Source organism: Apium graveolens, chromosome 6, assembly GCF_009905375.1.
Source record: "Apium graveolens cultivar Ventura chromosome 6, ASM990537v1, whole genome shotgun sequence".
NCBI classification, from domain to species: domain Eukaryota; kingdom Viridiplantae; phylum Streptophyta; class Magnoliopsida; order Apiales; family Apiaceae; genus Apium; species Apium graveolens.
Genome location: NC_133652.1, coordinates 45,250,417 through 45,266,708, shown reverse-complemented (window position 1 = coordinate 45,266,708; position 16,292 = coordinate 45,250,417). Strand labels below are relative to the sequence as shown.

The 16,292-nt window shown below is 30.8% G+C and overlaps 1 protein-coding gene across 1 annotated transcript; it reads right to left on the bottom strand.

Annotated features, from left to right (window-relative positions):
* Positions 1–5,844: 5,844 nt before the first annotated feature.
* On the bottom strand, positions 5,845–8,546 carry LOC141668216 (uncharacterized protein At4g28440-like). The gene is made up of 2 exons (XM_074474991.1): positions 8,197–8,546; positions 5,845–6,151 (listed from the first exon to the last, which is right to left on the bottom strand). Exons 1-2 carry the CDS (start codon positions 8,444–8,446, stop codon positions 5,964–5,966), a joined length of 438 nt encoding a protein of 145 aa, XP_074331092.1. The 5' UTR covers positions 8,447–8,546; the 3' UTR covers positions 5,845–5,963.
* Between the last annotated feature and the right edge of the window lie 7,746 nt (positions 8,547–16,292).

The following is a 16,292-nucleotide window of genomic DNA, read 5'->3' as shown; positions in this document are numbered from 1 at the left end:
TGTCGTTGCCTTCAAATCCCAGCATTCAGGAAGAGCTAACAGGAACTTAAGGTTTGAATCTTCAAGATCATACTCTTTATCAACCAATGATAAATCATTCAAAAGTTTGACAAATCTATCATATAAATCATTCAATGACTCATTAGTCTTTGAGTCAAAGTGTTCATACTCTTGAGTGAGTATTGTCTTCCTGTTCTTCTTAATTGTGTCAGTTCCCTGACACCTTGTTTCCAGAGCATCCCATATCTCCTTAGCAGTCTTGCAGTTGATTACCCTGTTTGACATTACATTATCAATGGCACTATGCAGTAAGTGTCGTACCTTAGCATCCTTAGCAATTGATGCTATGTCCTCAGCAGTATAATCACTCTTCTCCTTTGGTACGGTCGTTGCTGCTTCACCTGCAACTGCAACAGCGAGTTTGGTTGGTTTGTGAGGACCTTCTTTGATTCTATCCAAGTATTCTGGATCTGTTGCTTCCAGGAACATAGTCATCCTTACCTTCCATATGGGATATTCAGATGGTCTCAGTATGGGGACTCTGATGGTCTCATACCAACTCTGAATTTGTGTCTTTGGTGGTTCCTCAATTGTGGTAGGCTTAGTTGGAGTTTCTGTGTCCGACATGATTGTGTTTGGATCTTTAACTGTATGTAAGTTAACAGATAGGCTCTGATACCAATTGTTAGGTCACACACACACTGTAGAGGGGGTGAATACAGTGTATAGTACACTCAAATCGAACTTTAAGAACTTAAGTAACAGAAAACAAACTTTATTGAAACAATAAACTCTGTTACAGTATGGAACTGTTACCTCTCAGTGATGAACAAATATCACGAGAGCTGCTAGGGTTACAATGAATAATCTTTTCTAATAATGATAACACTTATAGTGTAAACCCTATGTCTGTGTTTATATACTACACAGTTACAAGATAATCGCTAATTGATATGGAATATAATTCTGCTTCCTAAAATATATCAATCAGATATCTTTTCTTCCAAGTATTCCATTCTTCACGGAATTCCTTCTTCATGCATATCTCTTCTTATGTTTATCTCGATCTTCTTTCCTTTAATCAGCTACTGTCCTTATCTGATTGTCCTTCAGCACTTAAGTTCTGATATCTATCTTCTGATGATTATCTCCTGATAATATAAGTACTGATATCCTTAAGTCCTGACTTCCAGTATAAGTACTGATCAACAGTTAAGTACTGATTTATCTTGTTCACGTAAGATCTGAAAGCTAAACATAAAACATATTAGCCATGACATTATCAAATATATCTAACAGACACATTTTATTTTATTAGTTTGTCTTATTCACTTTTATCTTAGTAATATATAAACCAAGAGTAGCTAGTAGTAAATTAAGCAATCAACTAGAGAAATAGAAAAGGCTGTATCCATAAAGAATTTCTCTATTCTTTGTGATTCCACTTGTAAGCAGTTGTGTACAATCTTTGTATAACAGAGTTCTCAATCTTATATATATCTCTGGTGGAAAAGTTCAATCTACCAGAAAGTTTTTAAATACTTGCGTTTAATTATTTTGTGTTTGATTACTTCAATACTTTTATTCCGCACTTTTACTTAATCAAACATTGTAAAATATTTGAGAGAGAATAGTTCTTTGAATCGAAAAAGGAACCAGAATTACATTCAACCCCCTCTGTAATTCTTTGTTAGATTGTCTGGGAATAACAATTCAGCTGATAAACATGGCTAACAGATGTAATCCCACCTAATAAGGGATATATAGGAATTATGAGATATCTAAGAATTACATTGGGTTTTATAATAGTGGTATGTAAACGGTTCATGGTATCTTTTGGCCCTTTACACACGTATACCATCGTCAGAACAAGTATAAATTTGTGTGGCTTAACTTACAGAGTTTTTCACTCATCTTATACCAAATTATAAGAGCAATTCTAACAGTGGACTAAACTTCCAAATTTGGACTGATTTCGGTCCAAATTCATCCAACAATGGTCTAAATCTCGATTCAAATTTGGACCAATTAATAGTGCCGACCTAAATTTAGACCGACACTATCCAAAATTGGACCAAGATTAAAATAATAATTTTTAACTTTTTTATTCAGTTTATTATATATAATTTTGATTTTGGATAGTTATAAGTGTAATTAACGAAAATTTTAATTTATTTTAATTTATTTGTAATTTTATATTAATAAAATACTAAAACATAACTAAATTAAAAATGCTTGCACTAGTTGATTATTTGTGAGAAGAATATATTAATTCTGAGAATTAGTATTAATTAACAATATTTTAATATTTAATTAATATTTATACTTTTTTTATTTGAACGTAATGTTTATCAATAATGTTTTTATTATAAAAATAGAAACAAATGTGTTTACTATTTTTAATATATTTTAAAGTTTAATTGGAATTACATTATTTGTTATTAATTTTATATTTAAAATAATACATTTAATTAATAATAGTAATAATCAAATATTAAGATAAAATTTAATATCATACAAGAATGAAATCTTTTTTATTATAAAAGTTTTAAATATTTTAAAAAATATTTTATAATTTAGACTGAAATTTGGAATAAACTGTTGGAGTTGAGAGAGACTCGGTCCAAATTTAGACCGAACGAGACTGTTGGAGTTGCTTTAAGGTTCTTGAGCTCTAATCCCATAAATTCAATCTATTTCTCCGAAATACCACCCAGTGTGTTCTTCGATTAATCTAGCCTTGAGCTTATTTAAGTAGTTACTAGCTTTGTACTCATGCATGCACGGGATGATTATCATTTTTTTTATAAAAAAATTAAATAACTTTTTTTATTTAATTAAATTTATTATAATATTTTTATTTTCTGAATACATTTTATGTTTTTCGTAAATAATATAATTTTAAAAAAAATTATTTTTTATACTTATATATTTAGTTATTATTGTATTTTTATATTTGACTTTGATAACCTAAATATAACATATGTGTTATAATTTATTTTATTTCTTTGTTATCTGATTTTTTTACATTAAAAATTTGTAAAAAAAATATTTTAATCATATCACATAATATATTTACATAATTATTTTTCTTTTATTTATATATTTTCTTTTCAAGAGTTTGATCAAATATTGAAAAGTTATTTGAGATTTTATCATGACGTGTTTGTAAAAATATTTTATAATTTTTTCTATTCTAGTAATGATTTTGAAAAAAATATTTTACATTTAATTGTCATAATACTTTTTTTTACTAATCAATTGTCATAGTACTTTTAAATATATTTTATTATAATTGTATTTCAATTTTGAATTGTAATAATTTTTTATTAATATTATATTTTTTCCTAGTTTTTATATTTTAATGATTCATGTACACTAAATTTTTTAAAAGACAATCCGTAATTTTCTTATTTTACAAAATGAACAAAACATATATAATATTTTATACCTAAATTCAATCTAAATGTATTCCTCATTTAATAAGATAAAAATTAAAATTATCTATGCAAAAATATTTTAAATCAAATTTACCCATTTCAAATTGTTTTAAGAAAATGATATTATTTTAACCCATTAACAAATGATTTGTTGATTGTTACTTTTATTTATTTTTATTAAGATAAATGTTACTTGTATTATATATATAAAACTAATTAACATTATTTTATATCATTTAAGAATATATAATTATAGTTCAATTTTTTAGTTAATTACTTATTGTGTTTGTTATACATATTATTAAATATTGTAAAAGAATAAATGAAATAAATATAATTTATAATGTATTTAATTAGATATGTATTTCAATTTTGTATTATAATAGATTTATTCTTATTATATGTATTCTTTATTTTATGTTTTAGAGGATTCATGTGCTCTAATTTTTTTAAAATATAATCCTAATTTTTCATTTTTACAAAATGAAATAAAACAATGTAATATTTATACCTAAATATAATATAAATATTTTTCTTTATTTTATAAGATCGAGATGAAAATTATCTATTCAAAAATATTTTAAATCAAACTTACCCACTCCATTGTTTTTAAAAACAATGATACAATTTTAACCCGATTATAAATAATTTGTTAATTGTTACTTAAATTTATTTTTATTAGGATAATTGTAACTTGTATTATATATAAAATATAATACTTTTAATATTGTTTTATATCATTTAAGAATATATAATTATAGTAAAATTTCTTAATTAATTGTCTATTGTGTTTGTTATACATATTATTAGATATTATAGTAGAATAATAGAATAAATGAAACAAATATAGTTTATATTGATTTAATAATTTCTAATTTTAAAATCATTAAATTTATACTTCTTTACTTCATAAATTTATCATACCATATACAATTAAATTTTTATTTGTGTATCTGACTCCAATTATATATAGGATATAATTATCATAAATAAGTTGATAATAATATTTTTATTAGTTTTAATTTGTATTAATTACTTTTCTTACTTTACTCATGAAATTTATGTTATTTGTAATTTTTAATTAATAAAGATATTATAAATTTTCAGATGGTAAATATAGTGAATTTCAATTTATTTTGTCTACTTTTTTTTATTAAAAAAATTTTAATAAAAAATTTATGGTTGAATTTTGGTGCGACATCCAGGTGAATTTTTAGACGGCATGTCTACTACCTTATTACCTTCTTTCTAATATTTTTATTGTATTTTATGTTTATTGTGAATTTTGTAAACTACTATTTTCGGCTTATAAGTATTAGGATTTTTTGCCGTACACGTTTTATTGTTTTTTTACTATTTGTTTTCATTGAACTATGGATGTTATATTAATAGAGAGGAATTTACAATTGACCTTCACGATCATACATTCCTATACCATATTACACTAATTATATAAAGAATATAATATAATTTAGTGCAACAATGATGGCCTTTGTTCCAACAACAATCTCCTTTTTTTGGTAAAGAATTCCTCTTACAACAGTTTGTAACAATTATTGAAAATATAATTTTCTCTTTTAAAAGTATTTTGCTTTGAAAGATTATACATATAGTTATTAGTATTATTTGAGAATTTTAAATTTACTATTCGGTATCAAAATTCAATTTTTAATATTATTTAAAATAATATAATTTATCTTAAATTTTTTTACTGAAATTCCAATTTTACTCATGTCCAATACAATAATTTCCTCCTAATGAATGTTCAAATCTAAATTATGGGGTGTGCAATTTCCAAGGAACCGAACTTATGTTACACATTTATTTTTTAAAGAAAGTTGACGGGGGTAAATTATAATTACCTCTTAATAATATCATGCTGTATGTTCAACATAAACTTACTTCAGAGACTTATAATGCTCTTTTATGTCAAACACAGAATTATCTGTTCAGAGGACTCCTAAAGCTGTGTCTAAACGTTGTATCAAAGAAGCTATATTATTAAAAATTGCTGTTCGCAGCCAAACTAATTACATTCAGCATCACTCACTACAGAAATTTTTATGCTATATCACGTTAAAGAACATAGGGTTATCTATTCAGAGAACTCCAGAGTTAGACTCAATATTTGTACACAGATAGGATGCATAACAATATTTCATTCTATCATATACCTTATTTTACACAGACTAATTTAAAGTCACACATCCAGATGTATTTGGGAAGCTGAAGAGGAGTTTGAGAGGAAGGATTGTGATAATAGTCACTAGTGTTAATCAAATATTTCACCTCTTGATTCATTAACATGTATATATGTATAAACAGCAAGCAAGAAGGCAAACAATCTGGGGTAGCATTGTAACCAAACTACTCCACTTGACATTCAGTTACTAGTATTATCAAATGAGAGACATAAAAAACTCCAAAAGATTTGTATACCAAACCGGTTGTGACAGAATTTTATGTCAATACATCTTATGGCAATTAATAGCGATAGAGATTAAAGGCAAGGAATCTTAATCATCATACTTCAACATTGACCAACTCATACTCAACTAGAGATAAATTGTTGTCTTCTTTAACATCAAATTTGGCAGGCTCGGTGATTTCCACGCGACCCCACTTGTCAACAGCTAGCCTCATAGAACCCTTAAACATGTCAATCTTGGAATTCCGTATAATAACTGTTGTTCCAGGCTTCATTAAGTCAACTGCACAGACACCAGACACCTTTTCATTACCAAGAAGCAATACTAACTATGTAAAGAAAATAAAACATTATGAAGAAAAGTTGTCAATATGTTGATAGAAGTTATTTTCATTGCCGGCCAAATTCACCATTAATCAACTAACAAATTTAACAAAATACAGATAAGTTCAAGTCACGTACCAAAGAAGAAAAAATCCAATGCATAATCTATTTACGCTAGTCACTACCATCAAGTATAAGTAGATACTAAAGTTGGTATTTGTTACAAGTCAGTAATACAATAAAACTATTACCCTGTCAACCTTTCTACATACAAATATACAAGCTAGTAATTGTGGATACAGTAACAAATTGGTTAGGAATCCATAGCCACTTCTACTAACTTTCAAACTATCTGCTGCTTTATGATTTTTTCGTTTGCATTCGGTTTTATTTGATAGCGTTGACTGTCAATTTGGCCATAATATTACGCTAGTATTTAATTCTACTGAATTCAGCTTTCTAAGTAACCAACATTGGTTTTATATAGGTTCTCTTGCAGCTCAATATTTTCATCCACAATGAGATATAATGCTAGCTGCGATACGAGTCAAATCTAATTGTTTATTTTCCCCAATTTAAATTTGTATGGCCTTTACATGTTTAAGGTGCCTTTCCATCTTAGTATCAAAGTGTGCCAAATATATGTCACTATTAAACCAGAATGATAGATAATCAAGCAACACATAAAATCCCTGTACCCGTGTACAATTCGCCCCAAAAGCCCTCTACAGTTACTGCTACGGTAAAAAATGCTAAACCTACCTAAACAGTTTATCTTTACAATCCTCATCACAACTCGACAAAGGGAGCTCAACTTGTTCATCTATAATACTCTTAAGAGCTCATGCTTAGTTTTTAAACCTAATCAACTTGAAATATAAACCTGAACCTAAGTGCCTTAAACAAAACTTCACCTCAATTTCTGCACCGCAGCATAGACTTGTCAAGACTACATATTGAAAAAACTATTTCCAGTTATGCATAAAATATATAATGATAATAGAAGTCCTTAAACTTGAGCACTTCCCTTCCCCTAACATGAACATATAATAAATGTCCCTCTGGTTCTTTATCTAGCGATGCACTTCTAAGTGCTCTAAAGATAGCGTCATATTGTTCTTTGCTATGTTATATACTTTAAGTTTTCTTATTAATAAATATATACTTGATAATAAGTTTGTTCAAAAAAAATATATTAAACTATTCCTATTTTTCCAAAGAATTTTGAGATGAATGCAATAATTCAAAACGCAAACATACAAGGGACCAAAGGAGTAAAATCTTTGATAATATATTGTTCTCCAGCTTTTGTAGTAAATGAAAGAGCATAGCAGAACAAAATGTTTAGCTTTGGTTTATAGCATTATAAATTAACTACAGAGCTGCTAGACAAAACCAAATATTGTAACTGAACAAACAATACAGACGTTGGGTACCTTTAAATTATCAGTAGAGAAACATTTAAACAGCAATAAGTTTCCAACACACACTTCTCTGTTTTTAACCTTGCTCTTAAAACGAAATATCTCAACTACAGTCAAGGACCATCAGGCAAGCACATCCTATCTTCATACACACGCACACACACTTGCACACCCTATTATGACAATGTGGTTAATGCTCTAAAACAGTTAAAATATATACATTCATATAAAACACTCACACAACTCTTAACAACAAAATGCTAAACATTTTGCATCAAAAAACATCAGATTTCCAGAACCTATTACCGCGTAATCGTACGCAAGCAGTCACAAAATTCAACACATACATACACATACATTTGAGACACACAATGTTAGGCCACCAATCAACATCTCACACATAATTACAGTAAACCTAATCGACACAACATACGATCAAACAATCCAGATCTATCATTCACCGAAACAGAACACGAAAACTCACAATACATCCACAATCAAAACTCAACCAAACACAAAACACGTATACAACAAAAACACGCACAATGTTCGAAAAAAGAGAGAGAATAGAAATCAAGACCTTGGTCATTACGAGCAGTGAAGAGAATAGAGGCAGTATCGTCACCAATAAGACACTCAGCGATGCGAGTATTACCGGAATTACGGATCGATTTCTTGTCGAGAACAGTGGTTGAAGAGACGACTTTGACGGTGAGATTGTGGCCTTTAGTGCCTGGTTTCAGATCGTTTACTTTCACAAACACAGGCTTTCGCTTTGCAGGCACGCTGGCGGCTCCTTCTTGTTGTTGATTAGTGTTTGTTGTCGCCATTGAGATTGATTCAGATGAGGATGATGAAACCCTAACCCTAATTTTAATTTCGCCTAATTTAGAAGATTGTGTGTGGCTTTACTGATAGTGTTGGTTATATAGGACTGATTATAAGAAAGAAAGAAGTTTCCATTTTCAAATAAAAAGTCATAATTAATGTATGTTAGTCGGGTCAAATTAAAAGTTTGATTTTTTTTTTGAAAAATGCAGAAAATTTTCATTAAAATGAATATAGTACAGCCGGGTCAAATCCCCAACTATCGATACAATCAGGTGGTAAAACAAATAACATACTAAAAATAATTAGATGATTTGTTTCCTGATCGTTTAACACATAAAATTTAAAAATTCTTGAAGCTAAAAACGAAATTAAAGACATCCCAAACGATCCAAATTGCACCAGCTCTGAAAATAGCAACATCGCAATTAACCATATCACATAAAAACTATGGTTAGCCCAATATTCATAAACACCAATCACATAAAATGAGATTGGAGAAGCGGCAAAATAGTTATCCACATGCCGGACACCAGACATGTCGAAGGCACCCCAGCTATCAATTAAAAATTCGATAAAAATGTTATTATTAACTAGTTTTGTAGCCGAGCACGGTTGAGGTTCAACATTTCAAGTAGTTATGAGTAAGTCATATTTGTCAAAAAAAAATTAGCTTTCTAGCCCATGTACTCTAGAATATTACATAATTTTTTATTAATTTTAATTTTTATTCGAAATATTTGAAATTCAAGTTAGTGATAGATATCGTGACATTGCAAACTTATCTTTGTGTTATATTTATAAAAAGTTCCAATTTGACTATATTATTATCGACTTACCGGAAAAAATTTAATACTACATAACATGTTATTTGTGTTGTATTAATTCTTTGTGATATGTTGTTATTAATTTTGTTTAAGATTCATGCATGATATAAATGCGATTATATTATTATCAAATTGCCACTAAATATTTGATACTCTACATGGTATGTTCTTTGCATTGTATTGATAGTACGTTCTCGTAAAATAAGATTTGACATTTATATTATGTAGTTTGTAAGCAAGTATTTGATGCTTCATAATTTTCATGAATAATCATATTACATATGTTGGGCCCTTAATCAATTGTATAGGGGGGTGAATACAGATAATACAATCTAATCGACAAAACTTCAACAGAATCAACAGTTTTTATATTAACTGATAAAAACTTATTAAACATGTACTCTCTCGAAAGGATGAACAAATATCCTTGAGAGCTGATAGGTTATGCAAAAGATATAATTATGTCGCAATACTTATAGCATGAACCTAATCCGTGCTTATGTAGAGTACAACTACCAATGTATAAGGAATCATATTCTAATAACAAGGAAACCTATACAATTGCTTCTGAGATAAATTCCTTCACCGCCTTGAGTTCCTGTTTACTTTTCCTCCTCGAAGATCAACTGATATGACAAATACTGATTTCATTATCCGTTGACATCATCATTCGTTGATGTCATCAGCATCCGTTGATATATAAGTTCTGATGTGAACTTCTGATAGTTTTTGTTTAATATCATCAATAGCTCCCAACAACATATATAAGTTCTGATATGAACTTCTGATAGTTTCTATTTAATATCATCAATTTCTCCTAACAACATATTAAATAATTTAAGAAAAATATTACTCATAATAATTTTGTAAGTGTATTTTAAATTAGGTAATGATATTTTATTTTCGTGAGTCCTTTAAACCACAATAAATTTGATATAAAATTGTGTCATGTGATTTACTAATTTGATATAATAAAATTATGGTATATTAATAATTATTTCAAAATCTCTAATTTTTAATTATATTTTTACTTTTAAAATGATACATATAACTTAAAATAACATATGTAAAATATATGTGTAGGTGTATGTTTATATACATGTATAATAATTTAAAGTTTGACTATTAATGGGTATTAAATAAGAAATAAATGGGATAGAAGTTAAGTGTAATTTTAGTGCTTGAAGGGTATAATAGTCACTTTACCTTGATTAAATTATCTCACTCAATCCCCCACTTGCTATATTGTATATATAACTAGCATAATAACCCGTGCTAGACACGGACCATTTTCTAACAATATTTCATAATGCAGAGGGTGTGATTTTTAAATTTCAGTTTGTGCGAGTTTTGTTAAAAAAATAAAATGGATTCTTTATAATTTATTTGAATTGTACGAAAAATATCACTCGAATTAGATTATACTCAATGATTTTTTTAAACCGTTGAGTGATGAAATATAATTTTGTGTTTATAGTTAAATTTTTTTAGTGTTTGATTATTCAGGTTATGATATATATTTTGGGCATATGTAATATTTGGATTAAGGATATGTCGATACTAATTTTAATTTGTGTTAGTCCGCTATTTGTGGGTGTAAGGTAAATGAACTTGTTGTTTTTAGAGTTGACAATGTCTCCGTCCTACTCCAGTGGTCTCGTAGTAAAGTGTCAGTGTAAGGTTGTTATATTCATGACATAGGTGTGTCAAATGAGATTTATGTATTTTAGAATATGTTATAGTGTTGGTCATGTTGATATAGGTCAAACATTGATCGTTTTTTATTATTGGGATTTAAACAACGTTATTTAATTGTTATCGATTTTTATTCGTTAATTATTTCTAACCTTTTCCATATACTAATTCAATAATAATATTTATTTATTTTCTACCCGAGTTGTTGTAGAAGACATGCTGTTAGATATATTTGATAATGTCATGGCTCATATGTTTTATGTTTAGATTTCAGATCTTATTTGAACAGGACAAATCAGTACTTAACTGTTGATCAGTACTTATACTGGAAGTCAGGACTTAAGGGATATCAGGAGATAAGTATCAGGAGATAGATATCAGAACTTAAGTGCTGAAGAACGATCAGATGAGGACGGTAGCTGATTAAAGTTAAGAAGATCAAGATAAACATAAGAAGAGATATGCATGAAGAAGGAATTCCGTGAAGAATGGAATACTTGGAATAGAAGATATCTGATTGATATATATTAGGAAGCAGAATTATATTCAATATCAATTAGCGATTATCTTGTAACTGTGTAGTATATAAACACAGACATAGGGTTTACACTATAAGTGTTATCATTATCGAGAATATTATTTACTGTAACCCTAGTAGCTCTCGTGATATTTTGTTCATCACTGAGAGATAACAGTTCCAGATTGTAACAGAGTTTATTATTTCAATAAAGTTTGTTTTCTGTTACATAAGTTCTTGAAGTTTGATTTGATTGTAATAAACACTGTATTCACCCACTCTACAGTGAAAGTGTGACCTAACAAGTGGTATCAGAGCCTTCTGTTAACACACATACAGTTAAAGATCCAAACACAATCATGTCTGACACAGAAACTCCAACTAAGCCTACCAAAACTGAGGAATCATCAAAGACATCAACTCAGAGTTGATATGAGACTATCAGAGTTCCCATATTGAGACCATCTGAATATCCCATATGGAAGGTAAGGATGACCATGTTTCTGGAAGCAACAGATCCAGAATACCTTGATAGAATCAAGGAAGGGCCTCACAAACCTACCAAGCTCGCTGTTGTAGTTGCAGGTGAAGCAGCAATGACCGTACCAAAGGAAAAGAGTGATTACACTGCTGAAGATATAGCATCTATTGCTAAGGATGCCAAGGTACGACACTTATTGTATAGTGCCATTGATAATGTAATGTCAAACAGGGTAATCAACTGCAAGACTGCTAAGGAGATATGGGATGCACTGGAGACAAGGTGTCAAGGAACTGAAACAGTTAAGAAGAACAGGAAGACAATACTCACTCAAGAGTATGAACACTTTGACTCTAGGACTAATGAGTCATTGACTGATGTATATGATAGATTTGTCAAACTCTTGAATGACTTGTCATTGGTTAGTAAGGAGTATGATCTTGAAGATACAAACCTTAAATTCCTGTTAGCTCTTCCTGAATGTTGGGATTTGAAGGCAACAACAATAAGAGACAACTACAATCTTGATGAGACAACTCTTGATGAAATCTATGGAATGCTCAAGACTCATGAACTTGAGATGGAACAAAGAAGCAAGAGGAAAGGAGGAAAGTCAAGGACAGTTGCTCTCAAGGCTGAAGAGGAATTCCCCAAACCACCTTCCTCAAAGAAAGACAAGGGTAAAGCTCTTATCATGAAGTCTGATACTGAGTCATCAAGTTCTGAGAGTGATGATGACTCAGATTCTGAAAGCTTGCCTGAAAATGATGCTGATGAGGAGATGATGAAGCTGTGTGCTCTTATGGTAAAAGGAATCACAAAGATTGCATACAGGAAGTTCAGGAAGGGAAAGAAGTTTTCCAGGAAAGGCATAAGTTCTGATAAGAAGAATTTCAGAAGATCTGAAGGAAGAGGAGGAAAGTCTGACAGAGGAGATTACGCTAATGTTAAATGTTATAATTGTGGTGAGAAAGGCCACATATCTCCTGATTGCAAGAAGACCAAGAGTGACAAAGGCAAAGCTCTTGTCACAAAGCAAAAAAGCTGGACAGACACCTCAGACTCTGAAAGTGAGGAGAACTATGCATTGATGGCAAATGCTGATAAATCAAGTTCTGAGAGCAGTTCTGAAGCTGCTGAAACAAAGGTACCTCAGACTACTTATGCTTTTCATACTGATGATATTAATGAGTTGAGAAGATATCTTAAAACCATGTTTGTTAGTTATAGAGATCAAACTTTAACATGTGAAAGATTAACTTCTGAAAATCTTGCTTTTAGGAAAAGAAATGATTTCTTAGAAAAAGAGTTAGTTCTGTTCCATCAAACTCAGCAGGATAGAGATGATGCTTTTTATGTTAGGGATGAAGTGCTAAAAATGAATGAATCTCTAAAAACTGAGTTAGAAAAGGAGAGAGAGATTATCAGAACTTGGACTAACTCTGGCAAAACAACTCAAAATTTGCTAAGCAGTGGAAAGTGGAAAGAGGGCTTAGGTTATGGAGAAAATAAAAATGAAAAAGGAACTGTAGAAATTAAGCCTGTTGATAAGCAAAAGCTGAAGTTAAAACCTGTTAAGTTTGTAACTGAAAAATCTGAAAATGAGAAATCAGAAGTTAAAAAGGAATTAGCTTCTGACAAACTAAAACAGGAAAAGACAGCTGAAGTTAACATAGGCTTAATGACAAAGAAGCAGCTTAAGCATAAGCTGAAAGATGTTAAGAATGTAAACAAGGTAAAATCACCTAGGAAAAACAGGAATGGAAAGGAAGGTGTGAATAAAAGCAATAACTATAAATCTGTTCCTGATGCTCCTAGGAAAGCGTGTCATAACTGTGGAAGTTCTAACCATCTGGCTTCTTTTTGCAGGAAAAATAAGAATATTAACTCCTTATCTTCAAAATCAGGAGTTAAGAGTCAGTCTGTTAGATACAAACCACAAAATCCTTGTTTTCATTGTGGTAGTTTATGGCATTCCATTTATACTTGTAAGGAATATCATAGTTTGTACTATGATTATTATCAAATAAAACCTTCTTTAAAGAAAGTTTCTGTTGTTCCTTCTAGTGTAAGTTCTGATTCAAAGTCTGGTAGTATAAGTTCTGATAAGAAAACTGTTAACATAAAATCTGATGCTAAATCCGCTGCAAATGTTAACAAACCTAAAAAGGCCAAAGGATCCAAGCAAGTCTGGGTCCTTAAAACTAATAATTAGTGGTCTTTTTTATTGCAGGGCAACGGGAAAAATATTTTAGTTCTGGACAGTGGATGTTCAGGACATATGACTGGAAATAAGGCCCTGCTATCAGACTTTGTGGAGAAAGCTGGCCCAAGTGTTTCTTATGGAGATGGCAACATTGGAAAAACTTTGGGATATGGCAATATCAATCTTGGGAATGTCATCATTAAAGATGTAGCTCTGGTCTCAGGACTTAAACACAACTTACTGAGTATAAGTCAAATCTGTGACAGAGGTTATCATGTTGATTTCTTTGCAGAACATTGTGAAATAGTTAGTAAATCTAAAGAAAAAATTGTTCTGAAGGGATTCAGGCGTGGTAACATTTATGAAGCTAAGCTTTCAACAAGTTCTGATGGTTCTGCAATCTGTTTAGTGAGTAGAGCCTCAACTGAAGAAAGCTGGAATTGGCACAAGAAACTCTCTCATTTAAACTTCAACAAGATAAATGAACTAATCAAGAAAGATCTTGTGAGAGGACTGCCAAAATCAGTGTTTGTTCCTGATGGTCTTTGTGACTCATGTCAGAAGGCTAAACAAAGAAAATCTTCGTTCAAGAGCAAGACTGAATCATCAATTCTTGAGCCTTATTATCTACTTCATGTTGATCTATTTGGTCCAGTGAATGTCATGTCTATTGCAAAGAAGAAATATGCGTTGGTCATAGTAGATGAGTTCACCAGATACACATGGGTGTATTTCTTGCACACAAAAAGTGAAACTGCATCTATCCTGATTGATCATGTCAAACATCTGGATAAATTGATCAAAGATTCTGTGAAAATTTTGAGGAGTGATAATGGCACTGAATTCAAGAATCTGATAATGGAAGAGTTCTGCAAAAATCATGGAATAAAGCAGGAATTTTCTGCTCCTGGAACTCCACAGCAAAATGGAGTTGTTGAAAGGAAGAATAGAACTCTCATTGAAGCTGCACGAACAATGCTTGAAGAAGCAAAGCTTCCAACCTATTTCTGGGCTGAAGCTGTGCAGACTGCTTGTTTTACTCAAAATGCAACACTCATTAACAAGCATGGAAAAACACCATATGAGATGGTGAAGAACAAGAAGCCAAATCTCAAATACTTTCATGTATTTGGATGTAAGTGTTTTGTTCTCAAGACTCATCCTGAACAGCTATCCAAGTTTGATCTAAAAGCTGATGAGGGAATCTTTGTTGGATATCCACTTTCTATAAAAGCCTTCAGAGTCTATAATTTGAGAACAAAAGTGGTCATGGAATCTATCAATGTCTCTTTTGATGACAAGAAGATCACTGGACTTGAAGATTGCATTGATCATGATCAGCTGAGATTTGAAAATGAAGATTCATATTCTGATACCTCAAGTCCTGACAGTCTAAGTCCTGATACTGTAAATTCTGATGGATTAAACTCTGATGTTATTGAAACTGTGGTGACTACGTCAAAGGAAGATGCACCAATGCAGGGGGGGCATACTCAAGATATTATCACATCTCAAGAAGCATCAGAACATACATCTGGCTCTTCAAATTCTGATTCGTCAAGTTCTGATAAGCCAAGTACTGACAGTACTGAAAATCTAAATACTGAAGGATCCAACTCAGAGAGCATAGTTTCAGGGGGAGCATCAGAAAATGAAACCGAAGACAGCATGAATCATGGGGGAGCATCCAGTTCTAGAGAAAATCTTCCATCTGCAAGGAAGTGGACAAAATCACATACACCTGATTTGATAATTGGAAATCCTGAGGCAGGTGTCAGAACTAGAACAGGTACTTCGAATGAATGTCTTTACAATTCTTTTCTCTCTCAGTCTGAGCCAAAGAAAATGGAAGAAGCTCTTCAAGATGCTGATTGGGTGCAAGCAATGCAGGAAGAGTTGAATGAATTTGAAAGAAACAAAGTCTGGACCTTAGTGCCAAGACCCAAGAATAGATCGGTTGTTGGTACAAAGTGGGTATTCAGAAACAAAACTGACAGTGATGGCATAATTGTAAGGAACAAGGCAAGGCTGGTTGCAAAAGGATATTCTCAACAGGAGGGAATTGACTATGATGAAACATTTGCTCCAGTTGCTAGGTTAGAAGCCATAAGGATATTCATGG